This window comes from Lepisma saccharinum, chromosome 13 (assembly GCF_977018435.1).
Source record: "Lepisma saccharinum chromosome 13, izLepSacc3.1, whole genome shotgun sequence".
Taxonomy (NCBI): domain Eukaryota; kingdom Metazoa; phylum Arthropoda; class Insecta; order Zygentoma; family Lepismatidae; genus Lepisma; species Lepisma saccharinum.
The window spans coordinates 59,203,311-59,223,766 of record NC_139241.1 but is presented as its reverse complement, the minus strand read 5'-3'; the positions used below and the strand labels follow the sequence as shown (position 1 = coordinate 59,223,766).

The following is a 20,456-nucleotide window of genomic DNA, read 5'->3' as shown; positions in this document are numbered from 1 at the left end:
GTTTCGAGCCTGATAGCGCCTATACATGCCTATTTTGGATAACCTTGCCTAAAAACTCCCGCTTTGACTACTTGGTTCTCGCCACAACACTTTCGGTCCGCGGAAAGCAAAACTAACTCGAGAGGGCGAGTCTACTCGTGAAAGGAGAGGTAGGCATAAACACGCACGAAAACAATACAGATTTCAGGCCAGCATTTCCTTGGTTACACAACATATCCGTAGCGTACTATAGAAGACTACAGCGGTAACCCTGAATCTATGCTGCATGCATATAGTACGGTTTACTGCTGGTTTGGAACTTCCCAACTCAGGAACTATGGAAATTCGAATGAAAACTGTACCATTTCAGGAACTGGTTTATACCAGTTCGATATTTCAGTCTTCCCAACTCCTAGTAATTATCTCTGGGGATGATGAGTTGGTGTTTAAAATAGTTGACATTACGCACACCTAATCTACCTAACCTACAAGGAAAAGATATGCAAAATATATCAGAGCAGTGGTTTCCAAAAGGTACGCCGCGAAATGTTTTCAAATATTTTCACTGAAATGATAAGATTGTTCCAAATATGTGCATATTATAGTACTTTTTGCACATAAAATGTTCCTGAATTTGAAATGCGTGTTTATCTTTTAACTTAAAGGCAAAGCAACCTAACCACACTAACTGAGCGTTGCACGTGTTAGATAGTCATACATTCTGACTTGGGCGCCACAGAAAAATCTTGAAACACTAAGGGCGCCGTGAAACGAAAATTTTGGGAACTTCTGTATTAGAGGAAAGAAGAAACTGCCCGTAAAGCACAGTACTTTTTCTGCAAATGTATATATGTACGTAGTATTTCAGTAACGATAAGAACCTCTCAAGAACCGGTCCTTGCCTCTACCCTCCCGAGGTAGCGATTCCTGAATTGACTTTTGTCATAGTTCCTGAATCGGGAAGTCCTGAGTTGAGACATGACAGGGTTATTCAAAAATTATCCGTCGGGATTCCAACTCCTGAAACATTTATACCCAGTAGATATGCATTTGGCATTAGGATGCAGGCTTTTCAAAATAGCGGGTCACAGCTCTTGGTAACACTCTACGACAGTCCTTGTATTCCCTCCTGGCGAGAATCTACAAGCCGCACCTTTCAGATGTCTAATTCTACTATCATAGACAACTCCAACTAGTTTTGACTTGAACATTTCAATGACTCCTTTTCGGAGCGGGGTTTCTTATCTCATAGGATTGTTACTTGGGTCAGTCTCATTCATCCTACCAGTTTTATTCGTCACGACAACACCCTCTATATGAATGAAAATTACGAACCTTTGAAAAAAAAACTTCCCAATTTCATTCCTGGCACACATTTGTCAGAGAAGCCCTGAACGTTGCTGGAGTATATTTTTCTACAGCGCAATTGGCTTGTGTGTGTTATTCAATAAAAACAAGACGTGTACAGCAACCCGAAAAAAGAGCCATATAAAACGACTAACTCTACCCAACACCTGCCGCCAATGCATGCAAATTCCAGAATTGGGATCATCTGAATACTCCCCCGGAATCCTAAGTCGCCACGCATTTCGGTTGAGGGTCTAAAGCAATTTCCACGCTCAACATGTTGAGAAGCGCTTCTCAGATGGGCGATAAGCGGCTGCGAAAAACGTCCCGGCACGCGAGATCCTGCTAACGCATTCTAAGTGCGTAGGCTCTTTTAATGGACATTAGCATTTACGCAATAATTACTTGACCAAAGAAGCTTACATAACGATTCAATCTAAGTGACTTTTTTTTTTCCAGTGTGAATTTCGAAAACATGTCCGTAGGGATGGTCGAATGTTTTCGTATTCCGAATGTCCCGAAAATATCCGGTGAGAACCGGATGTGGATGCTAGGGTAAAGCGGAGACGTTAATTGCCAATTGTAAATGGTTTCTGGCCGGACTCTCTGCTGCAGTGGTTAGCGCCATGAACTTAGCATAAGCACAATTCAACATTTTGGGGATTATCCAAAAAGTTATTACTTTTGCTAAGAGTACTGAACCTGACAACGAAGGTATACTGCAATGACGTCAGAACAAAAATACACACATATATATTTTATCATCTGTAAAGTTCATTAATTTTCTTGTCCTGGTTTTGTGCAAAGTAACTCAGAAAGTTTAAATGTGGGCTGGTTCACCTCAAATATGAGCACAACTTGTAGCTGGACAGATATCCCAACGAATAGTGAAGCTTGTGCCAAGTGTTGACCAGCATTTGAGGCGTTATTAGCGCAACGATACACCGTCTCAAATCACCCAAATCGTGAACTTTCCTCTTGTACACATCTTTAACGAAGCCCCATGCAAAAAAAGTCTAATGGTGTCAAATGTGGGGATCTCGCGGTGGCCAAGCAGTTTCTACACATACCTGACTCAACAGTTTAAGTGGACTGCTGAAATCTGGGATCGATGATCTATTGACTGAGTTTCACTACGAGATAATATAAGGAGTAGTTTTGGCATTATAAGCAGTTATTTTTGTGTACCTCTAGCCCGGACATCCTGTATTATTTTATGTTGCTTATCTGCTGCATTTGTCTAATGCTGAGTAGGTGAAGTTGATGGATCTTCGGTGGCAAGGAGCACTCAATGTTCTTGACCAGCGAGATGGGTCCGTGGATGTATCATTGTATACACTCCAAGATTTATTTCAGCATTAATCGTCGTTGAAAATTACAGAAGAGGGAAAAAAAAAAAAAAAAAAAAAAAGAACTTCTAGAGTGAATTAGATTAAGTTTTGTAACCTAAATGGTTGGTTTTGAAGTTTTGGGTGCTAGAATAGGCAGTAGCGAAGCGTAGTCTTACGAAGGAGGCAAGCAATGTTTCAGTACAACAAAACATGTAGTACAATGGCACGCCAAGAGGGGGATTAAAGGTTTATAGCCTCATTGGCCCGGTCGCTGGATTTGTCAAAATATCATAATAAAATGACGGTTCTAAAAATAAACCATATGATCCTCAAACGTCACATTTACTTTCGAAATTCCAGGTAACGTTATTCGTATGGTAGTAAACGTCTTACATATGTCCGCATACGACTAAAGGGGTACGTAATTTCTTATTTATTTATTAGTACTTTTATTTGTTCATTATTTTTTAATGTGGGCAAACGGTGACCAAACGGATTTAGGTAAAATAACTCATTTATTTAATTTACACTGCGTGATTGTAATTTAGGATTTGTGGGCACCCTAAAAATCGCATTCGGAGTCAAACATTAAAATAAAAAGTTAAACACAAACTTTAAAAATTTCATTTCAAACCAAAGAAACACATGCATAGACTATGTACTCACCACAATAAATTCCAAACTCCTTTACATATATAGGAAATTTCCCGCTATCGAACAATTCAACAAATCTTAGGTCCTGAAGGTTCTCAAAACGTGAAGACACTCCCACGCTCTTTCCACAACTGGAAACCATCCACGCAAGATCACTTTGGAAATCTCTGAAACGACCGAAAGTGATACCAACCTATTTCCTTAATTTTATTCATCATGGGAAGGAAAGATTATATCAGTTTGGAGATATAAATTAAGCGATGGAATCAGAATCATTACAGCAGAAAGAGTATATACATAATATTTAAGTAATAAAGTGAAATACAGAGGCGTGTCCGGGGCCGGGGAGGGTTGGCCCCCCCTTTGGCCCAGTATTCCTATGGAAAGGAAAGTCAAAGGCAGGAAAATATGACAAAATGAGGAGACTACTACAAAAAATCCTGGGAGCACCACTTGTGTCATAATAATAAAACTTAAAACATGTTCTTGTGTTCATAATATGTACAATGTATACGATTTAATTGTGCTGTGTAAATATCAGTAGAGAGTTCTTTTTAGATAGCTTTATTTTCACCCCAAGTTTTATTCAAAAGCAGTCAATTTATTGAATGTGGTTGTAAAATTTGTGAAACAGCTCACTTGAATTACTGTGTAAATAATTTGGCAGTTGCAAACACTGGTGCGGTCAACACTTTTGACGTAATTTGAGCTGGACCGAGCTGGACACAGGGTGCAGACCAAGGTCCGTCGAATCTTCCCTCCCTCCCTGGGGAAACTCTTCACGGGGGTGCAGACATTTCACTTACTGGAAACACAAACCCCCGCCCTTTACCATCTCGCCCGAACTCCCAATATCCATTTTTTTACGCGTTTTACAATTCGCGAAATCTAAAATAAATTGTAATATAAAATGATATATATATATATATATATGGAATTTAGAACAATGATAATAACTTATTTTAGTTATTTTATGACTAAGAATTATTTTTATATTCGCGATCTTGTTTACGTGTTCATGAAGACAAATATTCTTTACTCGTAGTTTTTGGTGGCAATATATTCTTCTGCTTTCGGTTGAGCTCGGCTGTTTTCGGGAATAACGCAAGCTCAGCAAGCAGAGCTTTTGGTGTAAGCGTTGTGGACGGGTTTCCACTCGAATTTCATGCTTCGCCATGTGACTCCTTCGGGTGCGTTATTTTCCCGCAGAGCAGCCGCAAGCATTGAGGCTGGTGCTTGCTACAGAGCTGCTGAGGGAGTTTGCGGCCGTAATTTTTCGCGAAATCGAGTGCGATGGAAACGAAATAAGGCTAAAACATTAAGTACATTAAATGATATTCGAATAAAGCAAGCAGTGCTTGCATTGCTTGTACTATATCTTCGCCTCTGAGAATAGGCTGAATATTATCCAGTTCAGCGCTGGAAATTTTACAAAATTAAAAGTTTCATCTCAGACTTATTTCTAGATCAGGATTTATGTCCATCCCCAGTCGATACACCAATTCTTCACATTCAAACAGAATCCCCAATCCGTCGTGATATTTTCGATATCACAGAAAATTATTATTCGTTATCATATGTTCTGGCCTCGCGGACAATTTTGCAGTCGAAAGTCCCAGGTTCGAATCTTGGCATAAGCCTCGGTGGCCCTTTGCATGAGCGTCCACATCTTTTCCAAATGGGGGCGGGGGCGAATAAAACACTGCCCCATTAAAAAAAACTTTTCCCACCATTATACGGCGTAATCAGTGGCCGCGATTGAGGAGGGGCAAGGTGCTAAAACTGTGGGCGCAAGGACAGTTTACTTTCTCTTGGTAGATAAGGTTTAGCACAGTGCGGGAGCTAATGTGGCAAAAAGTGAGTATGGGGGAGGGGCAACTGACTTCCCCTAATCGCAGCCACTGGACGTAATGAATTTCTTTACGTAATACAAACGGCAAGCCTCCTATTGTTGGAGCCAAACCAAATGTTGTATAAGGATAATGTCAGAAATGCTTGTGGAAAATTTCTAGAAATATATGTCCTGGGCAAATAATACCCACTAAGTAATAGCTTTCAAAAACATGGGTCGTTAAACCAATAAGTAGGACAATTCTGTCAGTAACCCCATTTTATACGCTGATGATACAATATCAGGTAGGCAAAATAACCAGAAAATATACATATTAACCTATATTCCATGTCAAGCCTATAGCAATCATCCAACTGTGCCTGTGATTTGAAGGATCGAAAGTTTGTTTCTCGGGAGATGAGTCACCAGTGGACATTTTGCTGTTCCCCTGCTCAGTGAGACGGAAAGCAATTTCCCCGCTGCTTTAACGAGTGATTCCCAACATCCACCATAAAATTCGTTGGCGTCTGAAGATCATTCGAGAAGCTGCAAAAAGAGACAATCAACTTTTGCTTCTTTGTTCGGGTGAATGAGTTTAGCTACACTGCAAGATTAACTAGACTCCTTCATGCAACTATAATGGTTGGAACCTCACCTGGCAGTGGTGTACAGTGGTAAAGTAGAGCCACATGGTCAAAAAAAGATCAAGATTTCGGCACAAAGATTGGGCACATTTCGAGATTAGAAACAATGTATAAAATCGCATTTCTGTGTTAAAATGGTGAAAGAAACAGAGAGGAAGAAAGTTTACAATGTACGGTTTTATAATATTGTTCAACTTGTAACACTGGCGTACGCAGAGAGAAGCTGATGGGGCTAGAGCCCCTCCCGAAATTCTGAGAAAATCAAAATTTTCAAGAACTCGGGAAAAACGAAAGTGATAAATGTAAACCCCCTTTAAAGACCCCAGATTACCATTATTGTCTTTGAACAACTTTTAAAACGGTTAAAAAGAGTAATACGGAAATATGTACTAGGGTGTCCCGCCCCTTCTAGAAACCAGTTATGTAACATCCACTCAGCACCAGCCCTTCCGAAAAAGAAATATCCTGACTGCGCTAGTGACTTGTAACTTTGAAAATCTGTAAAGGTTTATTTCATCTTAAGTAATATTACACACCAATTTCGATCTTCAAAGGGTACTTTCCCCTATTTATACTCGAAACCTGTTGTTGAAGGAAAAAGAGAAGAACAAGGATGGAAAGAAAAAGAAAAATAATCGAAGTGAGAAGGAAAGATAGATAGAAACTGAGAAAGGGGGAGAGAGAAAAAACATAATACGGGAGATTATAGTATGCGTTTATGCTATTTTAAAAAGAAAATTCAAAATAAAACAAAGGAAGAAGAAACACAGGTAGATAAATGGAAGTGGGGTAGAAACAGAGAACTCTTTCCTCTTTATGGTGATGAAAGAAACTCGACGCCAAATGCAGATGTTTAGATAAAAATATTGATCTTCGAATCATTTGCTCTAAAGTTAAGTGAAGGTTTACACCCATATGGACTGGTGTGGCTTTTCTCGCAGTTCCATCAGGCAAATACTACCGTAATGCCAGCGACCAGCTTATTTGTCTTTCAGGAGATGAGTCATCTTCGAATCTCCTACCCGACCACGACGAACCGGACATACGAAACAGGCAAAGTAACCCACACCTACGACAAAAGCCACTAATAATAACGTCTTGAAGTGACAACATGTTTACTCTCCCCCCCCCCTTTCCTTCAACTCCCACCACACGAATGTCTTATTCGTGAAAAAGAGGGGGAGAACGTGTAACGTTGTCAGAATCCTTACCAAAACCAGTGCGCGAGTCTACAAGATGAATGGCATCTGCCTTTGCTAATCGATACCTGGATCTTCACTGGTGCTGAATGATTCCAACACCAGCTTCCTCTTCTGCTAGGTTCAGCCCCGACACTGAATGTTAATGCTCCAACTGATCAGAATTCGGTGCGCGTTCGAAAAATCTCAAGGGTGCAACGAAAACGAGACAAAAAAAAAGTGACGATCGGTGTTTTCTTCCAGTATCCGAGATAAGGAAGGGCCATTTTGTCCTAATCGCTGTCAATCCACGCCTGTAAATCACTAGTCAGAATTTTTCCGTTGGTCTCTTTGTTTATTTTTGCTTCCACAGGTTTTTCTAGGCTCATAAATAGAGACCGTGGGCCGTTGTGAAGTCGAACGCAGATAATTAAACTCGCGGATCGAACGCGAGAGGGCGTCCATGTTGAATGCAAATAGAGCTCAAGGAAGGGTGTTGCGTTCTAGGCTCGCTCGCTGCCATCGCCGAACGTTTGTCGCCTTAAATATAGCTTTTAAATTCCAGATCATGTTTCCCCGAATGTGTTACCACGGCAATGCAGGCTGAATCGTAATGAGACGATAATTACTTAATGGGTATCAATAAAAGCAAACACGGACCCATATTTAAATGATTTCTTTTTACAGGTCCGCGGACCAGCCCAAGCGTGACGGATGGGATGCTTACTGTGCTTTGGCTACAGCGGCGGTTAAATTGCTCGTTAGTTTTTAATAGACTCTCTCTTAGGTTCTAGCTTCTTCGGGAGAAAAATGGCAGCCGTTTGATTTCTGCTTTTTTTTTCTCGTTGCAGGAGGAACGTCGGGGAACGAATGGACATGCAACCTGGTAAGTGATCGCTTCAGAACATTAAGATAGCTACAGCCTTACAAGCTGTGTTCAGCCTTTCTCATAAATGTCAGGTCCTAGCAGTGCAGCTTGTTTAACACCTCAATCTTAGTCTCTTCTTCTAGTTCAACGCACTTACTACATTGGCAAAGAACAAACAAGTTTGCAAAGTTTGTTGTACGTCAGTTTTCTGCTCAGATAGGCTAATCAGGACCTGTATTAGGGTTCAAGAAAGAATCTGAACCCGGGACCATGACACACAATCAGTGTTACGCCTTAGCTGAAGTGGTCACTGGCAGAATTCATCTAAATGCATCAATGCACACACTTCTTGGTGAATCAATTGACTCATCAGCCCCGTCTAGTTTGATACTACACTCTGTCCAGGGAACCTCTGGAGCAAGCAAACGAAAACAAGTGACTGGAGAGGACTCGACTACTTGTGAGGTAGAAAGCGCGGCTACAGCTACCACAGCAGCGCGCACTGTTTTGCTCCGTCCACTCGCTTTCTCCCCTTCTATGCCGTTATGCACGACCTTGCTCCACAGATTCCAGATCCCGAGTTCAGGTGCATCCCAGTGTCCGGGTGGTGCAAGAAAATTATGTTCAGCCAAGCAGACACTGTACGCAAGAAAAGCGGTGTTCATGTTCTGAAGATTCAACGAATGATTGTCTGCTGCTTTCTACCTTCATTGATTGGTTAGCGTGGTACCACGTGACCACACACCACCATGTACACGCTCCAGAACGTAGTACAAATAGTAGAAGACACCGAATACCAGAGGCTTCTCGTGAACGCATGCGGTGCATGCTGCGCATGCGTCAATTGTGGGAAAAAGGACAGCTTGCTCTCCGACGACATTCATGAGCATTTCTACATTTTGATTTCTTCATATAGGATAAGTATTTATTTTATACGAGAGCGCTCAACTAAGCTTATATTACATTTCTTGGATCTGAAGTGACGAATGCATCAATTGTGGGAAAATAATTATTACTTTCTTTCACTTCAGATCCAAGAAATGTAATATAAGCTTAGTTGAGCGCTCTCGTGTAAAATAAATACTTGTCCTATATGAAGAAATTAGAATGTAGAAATGCTCATGAATGTCGTCGCAGAGCAAGCTGTCCTTTTTCCCACAATTGACGCATGCGCAGCATGCACCGCATGCGTTCACGAGACGCCTCTGCCAAATACGCTACGCGACACCAAATCAAGGAAGACCTTCTAATTACCCCCGCAAGCCCCCGTGGCGGAGTGGTTAGCACTACGACGTCAGGGGTCCCGGGTTCGAATCCCGGCCTAGGCACGGATGTTTGTCAGTGTCCATTCATCAATATCATCATGTCATAGAGAAGTGACCACCACAGTACTTACATATTTATGTAGTGCGCATTTTTTTTAGAATTTCTGTTTTTTTTACAAACATGTTTAGATGCCGAAACCAGTTTATATTTTAGTTTATAATTAATCCTATTCATTAGGGGAGATTTAAATTTAGCACAAAGATTACCTAAACTGGACCTTTTTTAAAAATATTTATGGGCGATTGAAGAATTGAATTTTAACGTAATTTTCTCCAGTCTTTCTGAAGATTAATGTGGATTGACATGAACAAATTCACCCTTTCTAAAAAATAAAAATAAAAACCAGTGGCGTATACTGGGTTAAGAACCTGGGCTATCGCACCATATCATAGTGTTCGAATGGACAAACATTTGCTGGTGGGGGTGTTTTTGTTTTTTTAACTCATTTGGGGTGTTGGGTTGAAGTGATGTGACTGTGATTAAAAATATATACCTCATAAATAAAACATGGAAATATACACTGTCAGTAAGGAAAGGATTTCAAGAATTTCATTCTTATTTGCATGAATAAGAGGCACATATTGTGAAATATTATGTAGGCCTACATACGAGAATAAAAATAAAATTTCAACCTACCTATTTTCACGATTTTAAGTTCGGGTACTCCTTGTTACCACACTAATAACGTCGTTGCCTTGAAACTAAGGGGTCCCTGGTTCGATGCATGGTGGTTTAGATACCACTTTAACTGTAGGTCCGATCCCCATTAGCTTATCTGTTCATAAAGTGGACATACAAGAAAAATCCACAACGATTTGGAGCTTATCGTCATTCGTAAGCCGAAAAGACAGCTTGTTAATTATATCCCTCATTTCAGTTCACTACACAACACAGCACATATCATTCACAAAAATACAATCCACTCACAACTGTATTCATACGCTGCCTCTAAATAAATTCCACGCACCAAGACCACTCGACACGATCTAGACTAGAACTTGTCCTTGTCATTTCGGTAAACCATTCCCGCTCAGCCAACAATTTTCTACTCCCCACTGTATCTCTAGTTGTTTGAAGGTCAACGACCTCTTTTTCAACTCCTCTGCAAGCGTTCAATGATGTTCTTGTCCCTCCCACATGACACTTTCCCCTTGCCCGCGATAATTTGGCTTCAAAATTCCCCATTCCTGGGAAAATTACATGATGGGAAAAATTGGTTTACAACATTGACCCAGACTGTTGAGGAAGTTTCGGAGGTTTTTCCCAGCCATATGCAACCCTGTTCTCTCTCCTGTAACAGTTTGACTCCACAATTCCCTGATTATGGGGAAATTACATTGTGGGAAAAATTGGTTTGCAACATTGATCGGGTGCCTGTCAAGCTTACCCGTCACCCTCGTGGAGTTGCCCGCCAGCTGGGCCAGCCGTCTCGCGAATTCAAAGAAAGCGGGCAATGTTTCAACTTCTAAGAAATCAGTTTCATCTTCTTATTGAAATGAACAATTTTATGCACATTTTCTGATAGGTATTTTTTCTGTATTTTATACCCCGAGTCTGGGCTTCGCATATAGCCTAGATGGCCCCGAATATATGCCTCTGATAAAAACGTATACTCCTACCTACAATTCTCATCGGTCAACTGTAACCTAAAGCTTCGCCCAGTTGGCAAATGAAAAAAAAAATCGAAACGCAATTGAAATAAATTAAAATGGATGACGCGAAGAAGCAAATGAATTTTATGGCTATTTCATTTCCTCGACACCTGCCCTATATATGTTTGCATGCAAATATATGTGACACACGATTCCATGGCTTTACATCATTCTTGAAGGACGAGAAAGTGGTCAGGCGGAAGGGGTGTACCGCTCCCCTTATTAGGGTGGGGGAGAAGTTCTGGTTAAATTAAATTTTCCTGTCTTTCAGTACTACAGTGAAACGTTTAGATCCATGTAATAAGTTATACTCCTCAATACAACGAAAAGTATGGTTTTAGCACAAAATTGGTACACATTTGCTTTGTACACTCAGAGAACAAAATGCATCATATCGATTGATGCACCAGAATGCATCGATTGATGCACTAAACTGTGTTTATGGCTTCTTCAAAGAATCCGTAGCTCTGTAGATCACCAAAAAGATACAGGAAGGCGCGTCAAGGAACATCAACTGATGCATTGAAGTGCATCTCGACTGAAAGAAATCCTCAGTTGAATAAAATGAAGCATTTTGGTGTTTCTTTCATGACATACAAAAATACACCCAAATGCATCAAATGTGAATCGGATTCTTTGAAGAAGCCATAAAACACACTCTAGTGCATCAATGGATGCATTCTGGTGCATCAATCGATATGATGCAATTAGTTTTCTATGTGTATGCGCTCGTGCGTGCGTGTGTTTCCAATTTGTATTATTTTTTGGGACTCTGAACCTCTGATCAAAGACATCTTTCGAAATCCTCTCCTACGATATTCGAAAATATAAGAAATTACACCTGTTTGGAATACTTTCTACAGCTTGGTTTCTAATGGTAACACTGCTAAGCATTGTTTCCATGTTAATAAAACATTCAAATGCTGAACAAAGCAAAATTTATTGCATAAAGAAAAATATACACATAAAACGTAACGTTTCCACACTCTAGCATGGTCTTCGTCAGACAAAGATTCACACTAAAATAATGTGTGAATCTTTGTCTGAAGAAGACCCTGTAAGAAGGTGGAAACATTACATTTCTTGTGTATATTTTTCATTATGCAATAAATTTTGTCTTGGTCAGCCTTTGAATGTTTTGTTTGGTTTCTAATCTGTGGTCCGTCAAACCCTCCCAGTGGGTCGCAAAGTATTTTACTTGTTGTGGTTATCAAGAGAAAACAGACCGTCAGTTATTAAACGAACCGATTTAAATATTAACTATGTTTTACGACTTGCTATTTTATTATTATAACAAATTTGTTAATATAAAATCCACTACGTTTTTGGCAGTCAAACTGACCTCCGCGGTGGATTGGTTACAACAGTCCGCTACGACGCCAGAGATCCCGGGTTCGAATCCTAGGTTTTGTAAATAAGAAACTAAGCTACATGAAAAAAAAAGTGTGAAATATAGGATTCAGGTCAGAACTTGAGGTTTTCTTATTCTACTATTTAATCCAAAGATTGAACGCTAGCAGAGTTTCCAAAATTCCAAAAGTTAAGTTTTATATGAGAATTCAGACAATAAATTTTATGAGTAAAATTTCCCTCTAACGTTCAAAGCTTTTCTTTACAGAGGTGTGTAAAAGTTTCTACAATATCTATGAATTTTAGTTCACCGACTGTGTGGAATGGAAAAAAATAATGGAAAAACTGTTGTGCCGGGTATTCACTAATCTGCTGGATCAAGTAGTAAAGTATTTGTATAAAAATAGTAACAAAACATTTGGAATAAAATTGGTTCTTTTTTTAAATAATTATAACGATGGTAATAATTACTTCTACTAATCAAGTTTTGGCAATGGCCTGACACCCCTTACAAAAATTTCTGGCAACGCCACAGTGGTCGAACCACTAAGTATTATAAAAAAGAAGCCATAACCGTGCTATTACGTCACACCGACACTGCGCTGCCATTCATTGCAGTCGTGAAAACGAACGTCAGTCATCTATCGCTAGCTCTAATTTTGGGAAGCAAAGACATTTCTGGTTATTGACTTTCGACACACCGTGTAGGATGCATTCTCCTGCAGAACGTCGCAACGTACGCACCCTTGGCGATGAGACATTAGAAGTTCGATCAGGGAAATAGATACGGGTGACACGAATGCAGCGGGGGGAAAAAAAGGTTTCGCAGACACTTCGTTTCCAATTCCGAAGACACCCAGAATCGCGTGACCAGGAAACGCAGGTGTCACCCTCGTGGGAGCCGAGTGTCGAGAGAATTTCCACAAACAGGGAAAGGACAAAGGAGAGTGACACGCGCGAGGTACCTCAGTGTCCACACAAGTCTAAGGAACTGCATGGTTCTCCTGTACTGTGTGTCTGCACCTTCGTCTCCTGCGATGAATCGTGCGAATAGTGCTACACGGTGAGTGTAAAAACATTTTCTCCACTTTTGGGTGACCAACTCTCCCGTATTAGAGATTTTTTTTTATCCTTCCTGGCTCCCGGACAGTTTCGACTAGTGCAAAAAATATCAAGAATTAACTAGTTTAAAAAGAGATTGATTTGCTTTATGGGGATGAGTGATGACATGATGACATTGATGAATGGACACTCGCAAACATCCATGCCCAGGCCGGGATTCGAACCCGGGACCCCTGGCGTCGTAGCGCGATGTGCTGGCCACTCCGCCACGGGGCCGGCTTGATATTCTATTTCCCCCATATTTTTCATTAACAACTAAGATCGCGAAATTTCAACTCATTCAGAGTTCTGCGAGCCATACAAAACTTCAAATCCACTGCAAGACCTTCATCGTTTAACCTTTGGTTGGCGGAAGTGACGTCACAGCTTGCAGTAGTTGATTGACGCTTAGTTCTGCAGCAGCAGTGGACAAATATATATGGGTTAGGACCAGTGCCGGATTAAGGTGGGTGCTATTTATGCTGCAGCATTAGGCCCATTCCTGAAATAGGCCCAGATGAAAACACGAGAATTTTCCGAAAGCTGAACAGTTTTCTTTTGCTATATTAACCTGAAAATAAATCTTAAAATGAAATTTGGAGCCCCAATTTCGGACGCATAGAGTGGGCCTCTCTGATGGCGCAGTGGTAGCGTCGTTGCCTTATAATCAAGGGTTCCCGGGTTCGATACCCGGTGGAGGCACACAGTGGTTCGGATTCCACTTTAAACTGTAGGTCCAGTCCCGATTAGCCTTACAGTGCATAAAGTGGACTTAAAACACCAAATCAATCAATCAAACGGACGCCTAGACACAGCATTACTTATTATACAGTTATTATTATTCTTTGCGCTGTGACGTAACTATAACGTCGTTGTGTTTATTGTTCACCGAAGATTCCAAGTTAATGCTATCAATTTTACGTTAAACAGTTTACTTAGAAATTTAGCTGCGTTTTTTGCAATATCTTGTCGATTGTTGCCACTTTATTATTGTTCGGTAAGTGCGACTTAGTAAATTCTTCACCTTGAAAGTTAGTTGTACAGAAAAAAAAATCGACGTTATTTCATTGTTAGGATTTGACGTGACAGCATCAGGCCCAATTTCGTCTTAATGCGGCCCTGGTTAGGATTAAGAAATATGCAAATTAGTAAATTTTTATTCTCTATTGTGATCTGTATAGCTATTATATAAAATGCAAATTAATTATTTTGTTCAATATTATCCATTCCATAAACATTTGCTGGAGTGATGCTTTGCAAAATTTGTCGCTATTAAATCTCCCGTAAATTGAAATGTCCGAAGTAGGAAGTCTCCCTTAAATTCATGGCCGAAAGTTGGTCACCCTATCCACTATTGTTCTTTAATTTTGTCTATCCTAGAAACTGCATAGACATGGACAGATTTACGCCTATTCTCCGTCTGTTATAAGATCGATGATAATGTATACAAAATACACGTGGTTTCTGAGAAATCTTATTGGTTGTTCCAATGATGGCTGTGCAAGAATCTTGCGCGTAGAAAAATAGTGCCCATGATAAAAGCATACGACTCAACGTAGCTGCTATGTGTTGAAGTAGTAGGACCTTATATCATGAGCGGTGCAGCTATGACCAATGTATTCATGGGCGAATAACACCGGAACTGACACACAGAAAGGAACTATTTTCACAAGTCACGTGGTTTTGTTTACATTAACTTTGTTCTTGGAGCGGATGAAGAATAGGTTCAACAGGTCTGGTAATATTGTACCAGCGTAAATTTAAAGTTCTATACATGAGATTTGATTAAAATATTCTTAACGGACTTATTTAATTGAATTATGAAGCACTTTGTGGTGTCTGCTGACAAAAAAAGAAAAAGAAAAACTTGAGTATGAAGACATAGCCTGAATGCATGAAAAGCGATAACAAAAATGTGATGTGTGACGCTTTAAAAATGAAGGAAAGTTTGACTTCATTTGTCTGTGAAGCAAATAATAACTTTTGTTGGTGAAATATTCAAATTATGCATTCACAATCATTTAAACCTTAATGAAATTAATAATAATAATAATTTTCAAATTGATTCATTTTTTTATTTACATGGAATAGGACCACTTTTCGTGCAATACCTCAAAAGCACACAAGTTGCTTAAAAAATAGCGAAACTAATTCTTCAATTGGTGATATCTTTCAATCTCTTTGGCGGTTTAAATTGCTTTTCCATAACACAGCAGGGAGAAAACAATATTGTAAAAGATGTACTTAACACGACGCAAGAGAACAATCACACATAGCTTACATGCACATATTGATCTTCTAGCAATTAACACTACAAAAGTATGTTCGAGATTATCGCTCAGTTGCAACATAAATTTCAAAAACATCATGTAAAAGTAATTACAAGACAATAAGAAACTCATACATACATTCATATCTGCATACCACCAAACGATAAAACACAGTTCACAAAAGAAGTTTTTAATGCATAAAAAGTAATAACTTACCTGAATGTTGTTTTGAGAAAGGTGTGTTTGTTCGTATCTTGCAATCAGAGTTTAAATGTATAGACTGTTCACCTTTGAAGAAAATGGATATAGATTTATTATTGCAATGACACCAGTTAATATTGATCAATAGATCAATAAACAAAGAATTGGAAGAACAGAGCATATTGATTTATTAGCAGTGTGGGTTTGAGTTAGTTTTTCAGATATTTCCGAATAAATTTTGATCACTCCCAACAACTGTTTCATCTAGTGTGTTCGGTAAAAGTTAAGTCACAAACTGCGGTTTTCTGTTGGTTTTGTATACGTCACGCTGAATCAATTAAAGAAAATATTATAAGAATATTTTTATATTGACCATGTGAAAAGATTCTAAAGAGAATATATTTCAACATGTATATCATGTCTGTAATGTTTACTAGGCTATTAATAGAATGAACATGAATAACTATCTGCTATAAAATTGCATTTATTGACGTATTTCCCGAACACCCTGCTATCTTTGGTTGTGTTATCTGAAATCTCCGACAGTCGCACACTTATTTATACATACAACATACGTGGTGGCAACCAAGTGTCCTAGAAATTATAACATCAACAAATTTTAAAATTAATACGTTAATGTAACTTATAGGTATATTCATATGTAAATTAATTAATATTGCGTTGTTATTATTACATGAATTGATAAAAAAGACTAGAGACATAACAAAGTATTCATTACAGTGCTTACATGCAAAAATCGCCAAAATTTGCATAAAAGCAACTGTCCTCGCAACAGGGTGGATAAAAGACATTATTTTTATTTAAAAAATCAATTTTGATGATTTTTAAAATCTAAATCTGATTTCTAATTTAAAAAAGAAGAACACGCTTAAAATTGCTTTAATATGGATTTTGGCACCATATACATATAGATATATGTTTTTATAGAAAATATTTGAACAATTTGATTAAAGCAAATAAAAAAATATGTAAATATATATTTTTCTGTTTCTGATACTGTACATATGAACTTACTATGGAAATCTTTGTTGAGTATGTTCATGAAACTATAATTTCAGTAACTTTATCCTATATATTTTTTTTTTCATTAAAGTGATTTAAATGTGATTCTTGTTTTAAAAAGGTCACGTGATTTAAATCGCGTTATAAATCAATCCGCATTGCATTAAATAGGGTCACTACAACCCAGAAGTGTCAGTGACTGGACATAAAATGCATTTGGATGCTTTGCTTTCCCACAATTCAGCGTCGTTTAACGTGTATGTGAGCAATTCATTGCATCAAACCGTTTTCTACAGGGTGCGGCATAAATCACTTTACCGAAAATGCACGATCTATTGTATCAATAGTGGTTCATTAACAATCAACAATATTCTACATAAACTGTTCAAAGTGACCCCATTGTTATCTATAAGTTTGTGACCACGTTTAGCTACTGAATTGGAAATCCTATCTCAAAGAAACGATTATCATCAAATTCATGCAAAATCATTTTCCTTAAATGTTATAGATATCTCTGTTTCGTAGCATTTTCTTTTGTCTTTCAATATTCCCCACATTGGTGATATCATGGGCGACGGGAGGGGTCGAACGGGTGCGTCGACTCCCCCTCCCCTCCCTGTAAATTAGCATCCCGGGGTCCGAACTCCCAGGACCCCCTCCCTCTTATATACGTTATTGCCTGGAACAGAAACTACACTCACAACCCAAAACGTGTCAATTGACATATATTTTGACTCCAATAAGACATGGACGTGCATAAACTGCAATTAATGATGCACTATTTGGTGTCAAAATACACACAGAAGTGCATAAAAGGGTACTCTTATCAGTTGGTGTTCCGTGTGATGCACTAAAAATGCATCAGTTAGGAAGATCAGACAAGATCATTTCCAAGATCAAAACATTACACATTTAGCTGTGTCAACTGATGCATTAAAAGTGAAATGTTGTTATCTTTGAAATTATCTTGTCTGATCTTCCTAACTGATGCATTTTTAGTGCATCACACGGAACACCATCTGATAAGAGTACCCTTTTATGCAATTCTGTGTGTATATTGACACACCAAACGGTGCATCATTTGCAGTTTATACAAGTTAATGTGTTATTGGAGTCGACATAGCTATCTGTCAATTGACACGTTTTGGGTATTGTGCCAAAGCAAGCATTTTCCCCCCTCACTACTCCATATTGCACCCTAACAGATTTCCCCCCTTAACTTTTCACAAAGTACCACCATCTGCAAGGAATCGATAGTATATAATAACACAGCGGCTAACTTGACTTAAGCCACATACTGAGACCACAAACCCCAAACCTCCAGATGGCAAACGCGGGTAAGGAAATCAAGGAACTTTATCGGAAAGGGTTGTTTCCGGAGAAATGGCCCGACACCACCATTTACCCAATTTAAAAGGGGGAGAAAGGGAATCGTATTAATTACAGGGTGCCTCATTATTACAGGCAATGATTAGAGTGTACTGCAAGATTTTTTACGTAGGCGGTTACGAAAATGGTGCCAAATTTTTTATGCACTCAAGCAGGATTTCGGAAAAAAATTCCCAGGCGAGAGGTTGTTATTACAGACAATGGTGCAGGAAGTATTGGGTGAAAGGAGGGAAATTGTAGTGCAGTTACGTGACTTCGGAAATGCGTTTAGGGAGGGTCGAACCTGTCCGTCAACCCACGCGCGGTCGCCCGCTCCAGGATATTGACATCAAGATGTTATTCTTATTGCTAAAATCGAAAATAGAGTTCAGTGGGTTAGAATAACAAATTTTAAAAAATGCGAAAAATCGAAAAAATTGAGAGTAAAATACGGGAACCTGGTTATGCTTTTCATTTTCTATAATTTAATCCAAAGACTAAAGGGTTATACAGTTTTCAAAATTCCTAAAATTAAAAGTTTTATGTGAGAGGTCACGCAACATAAATTTACGACACAAATTTCCCCCTAACTTCTAAAGCTTTTTCTTGAGCATGATGTGTAACAGTTAATAACTAAATAGAATTACTATACATTTCAATACACTAACTGTTTAAAGTGTAAAGAACAATGAAAAAGTTGTGCTGGATCTTGTGGATCGGGTAGAAACGTCTTCTCAAGAAAATAATAATAAAAAATTGGAATATGTTAATTTTTATTAGTTTATAATAGTTATTACTGTGTAATAAAATTCATAACCATAAATAAGTAAATAAATTAACATCAGCACAGTTATGCTTCTTAAAAATATGTAAACCTCTGTTTACATACAGTGGAACATTTAATAGGGTTGAGCTGTTCAAATATGTGTCACTTTAATACATAAACAGGAGTGTACAATATAAACTGAAACGGCGAAGAAATATTTATGCAGCTCACTGTACGGTATTATGAATAGAATATTACATAGTGCAAACAATTGTTTTGTGTAATATGAAACAGCAAAGAAGCACACAACTCTGCAAGTCTTGCAGTAACGTCAGACGCAAAGTATCCATGCATAGAAAAGTCAAATGAATGTTCGCACCCAGCGTGCTATTTTTGGTTAAAACACCATTAAAGTTCTCATTTAAATAATAGTTATCCTGGCTGACGTCTTTCGTACAATAATTCCTATCAAACGGACGAAGAGGAAAACTTTCCCGCGTTTGAAAATCAAGGCAACATGCGAAAGAGCGAAGGGATTACACCACAACTACCAAAGCACGAAATAAAGGTGCACAGAATCGCACTTTCCATGTTTCAACCATTCATTTGCATGTTACAGAGTGTGACTCTTTGTACTGGTGCAGTTCAAGGGCATGGTTACGTAAGATGGCCGCCACACAGTACCAGAGAAAGGACTCGTAGATGCGACACGGTGTATGTGCATATACATATGGAAGGTTTTTTTTATCATGCCTCACGATGCAGAGGATTTGCATGAAAACGAACGGCAAAACCCGCTGAGAAGTATAGTTTAACTTTAATGCTTATCCTTAAGAGTAGTCTGTGGGCTTCTTGCTCAGTCGAGAATTATAGTTTTAACCTTGGACTTGCCACAGTAGAGTGAATCAGGCATTTCAAATGGACACTTTCTGTTGGAAATGGACGTGGGAGCCTGTGTTGATAAGAATCAAGAAATCTCAAGTGTTTCTATAATTTTAATGTTTTCAAATTATTCAAAGCGGACAAAGCGTACTTCTGTTTGTAATATAATTTGTATTCATCACCGGATTTTCCAAAGAATTTTCAACTCTGATGGTAACCATGAAGAAACACAAATATTCAAAACTTTATATTACCTGAGAAAATAATAAACCATTTTTCATTTAAGAAAATTAAAGTTATTTAGAAGGAAAAAAACTGTATAATATTTTGTTACTGTTAAAAGGCCAATGAATATAAAAATATTATTTGTTGAAAAATATTGAAATTATAATTGTAAACATTAACAACATTTTAGAAATAACTATTAGGACGAGATATATAAATCGCACATGGTGTGTAGAAATAGGTGCAAAAATTTATCGAAATTTCCTGAATACAACTTGCCTATAACTATTTGTATGTTTTGGTCCGGTTTAAAGGACAGTGATTTTAGAAGTTTTTATTTTTATGTAAAAATAAGGTTATGAACTCCCTTTCAAATAAAATTAACTTGATTTTCTTTTGAAGTTTCTTTACCTACTATGAAAGCAATCATTTTATACTAGACGTCTCTTATAATTCAGTC

General features: G+C 38.5%; 1 protein-coding gene across 3 annotated transcripts in view; it reads left to right on the top strand.

Annotated features, from left to right (window-relative positions):
* The window catches only part of LOC145997331 (paired box protein Pax-6-like), a 358,136-nt gene that overhangs the window by 163,034 nt on the left and 174,646 nt on the right, over positions 1 to 20,456 (top strand). For 2 of the 3 annotated variants that reach the window (XM_083134250.1, XM_083134249.1), the window contains exon 2: positions 7,816 to 7,850. In XM_083134250.1, the coding sequence (XP_082990376.1) occupies positions 7,835 to 7,850 (16 nt within the window). In that variant the 5' untranslated portion in view covers positions 7,816 to 7,834. Of the gene's footprint in view, positions 1 to 7,815; positions 7,851 to 13,085; positions 13,224 to 20,456 lie in introns of those variants that run through there. The other variant, XM_083134252.1, reaches the window with a different exon arrangement.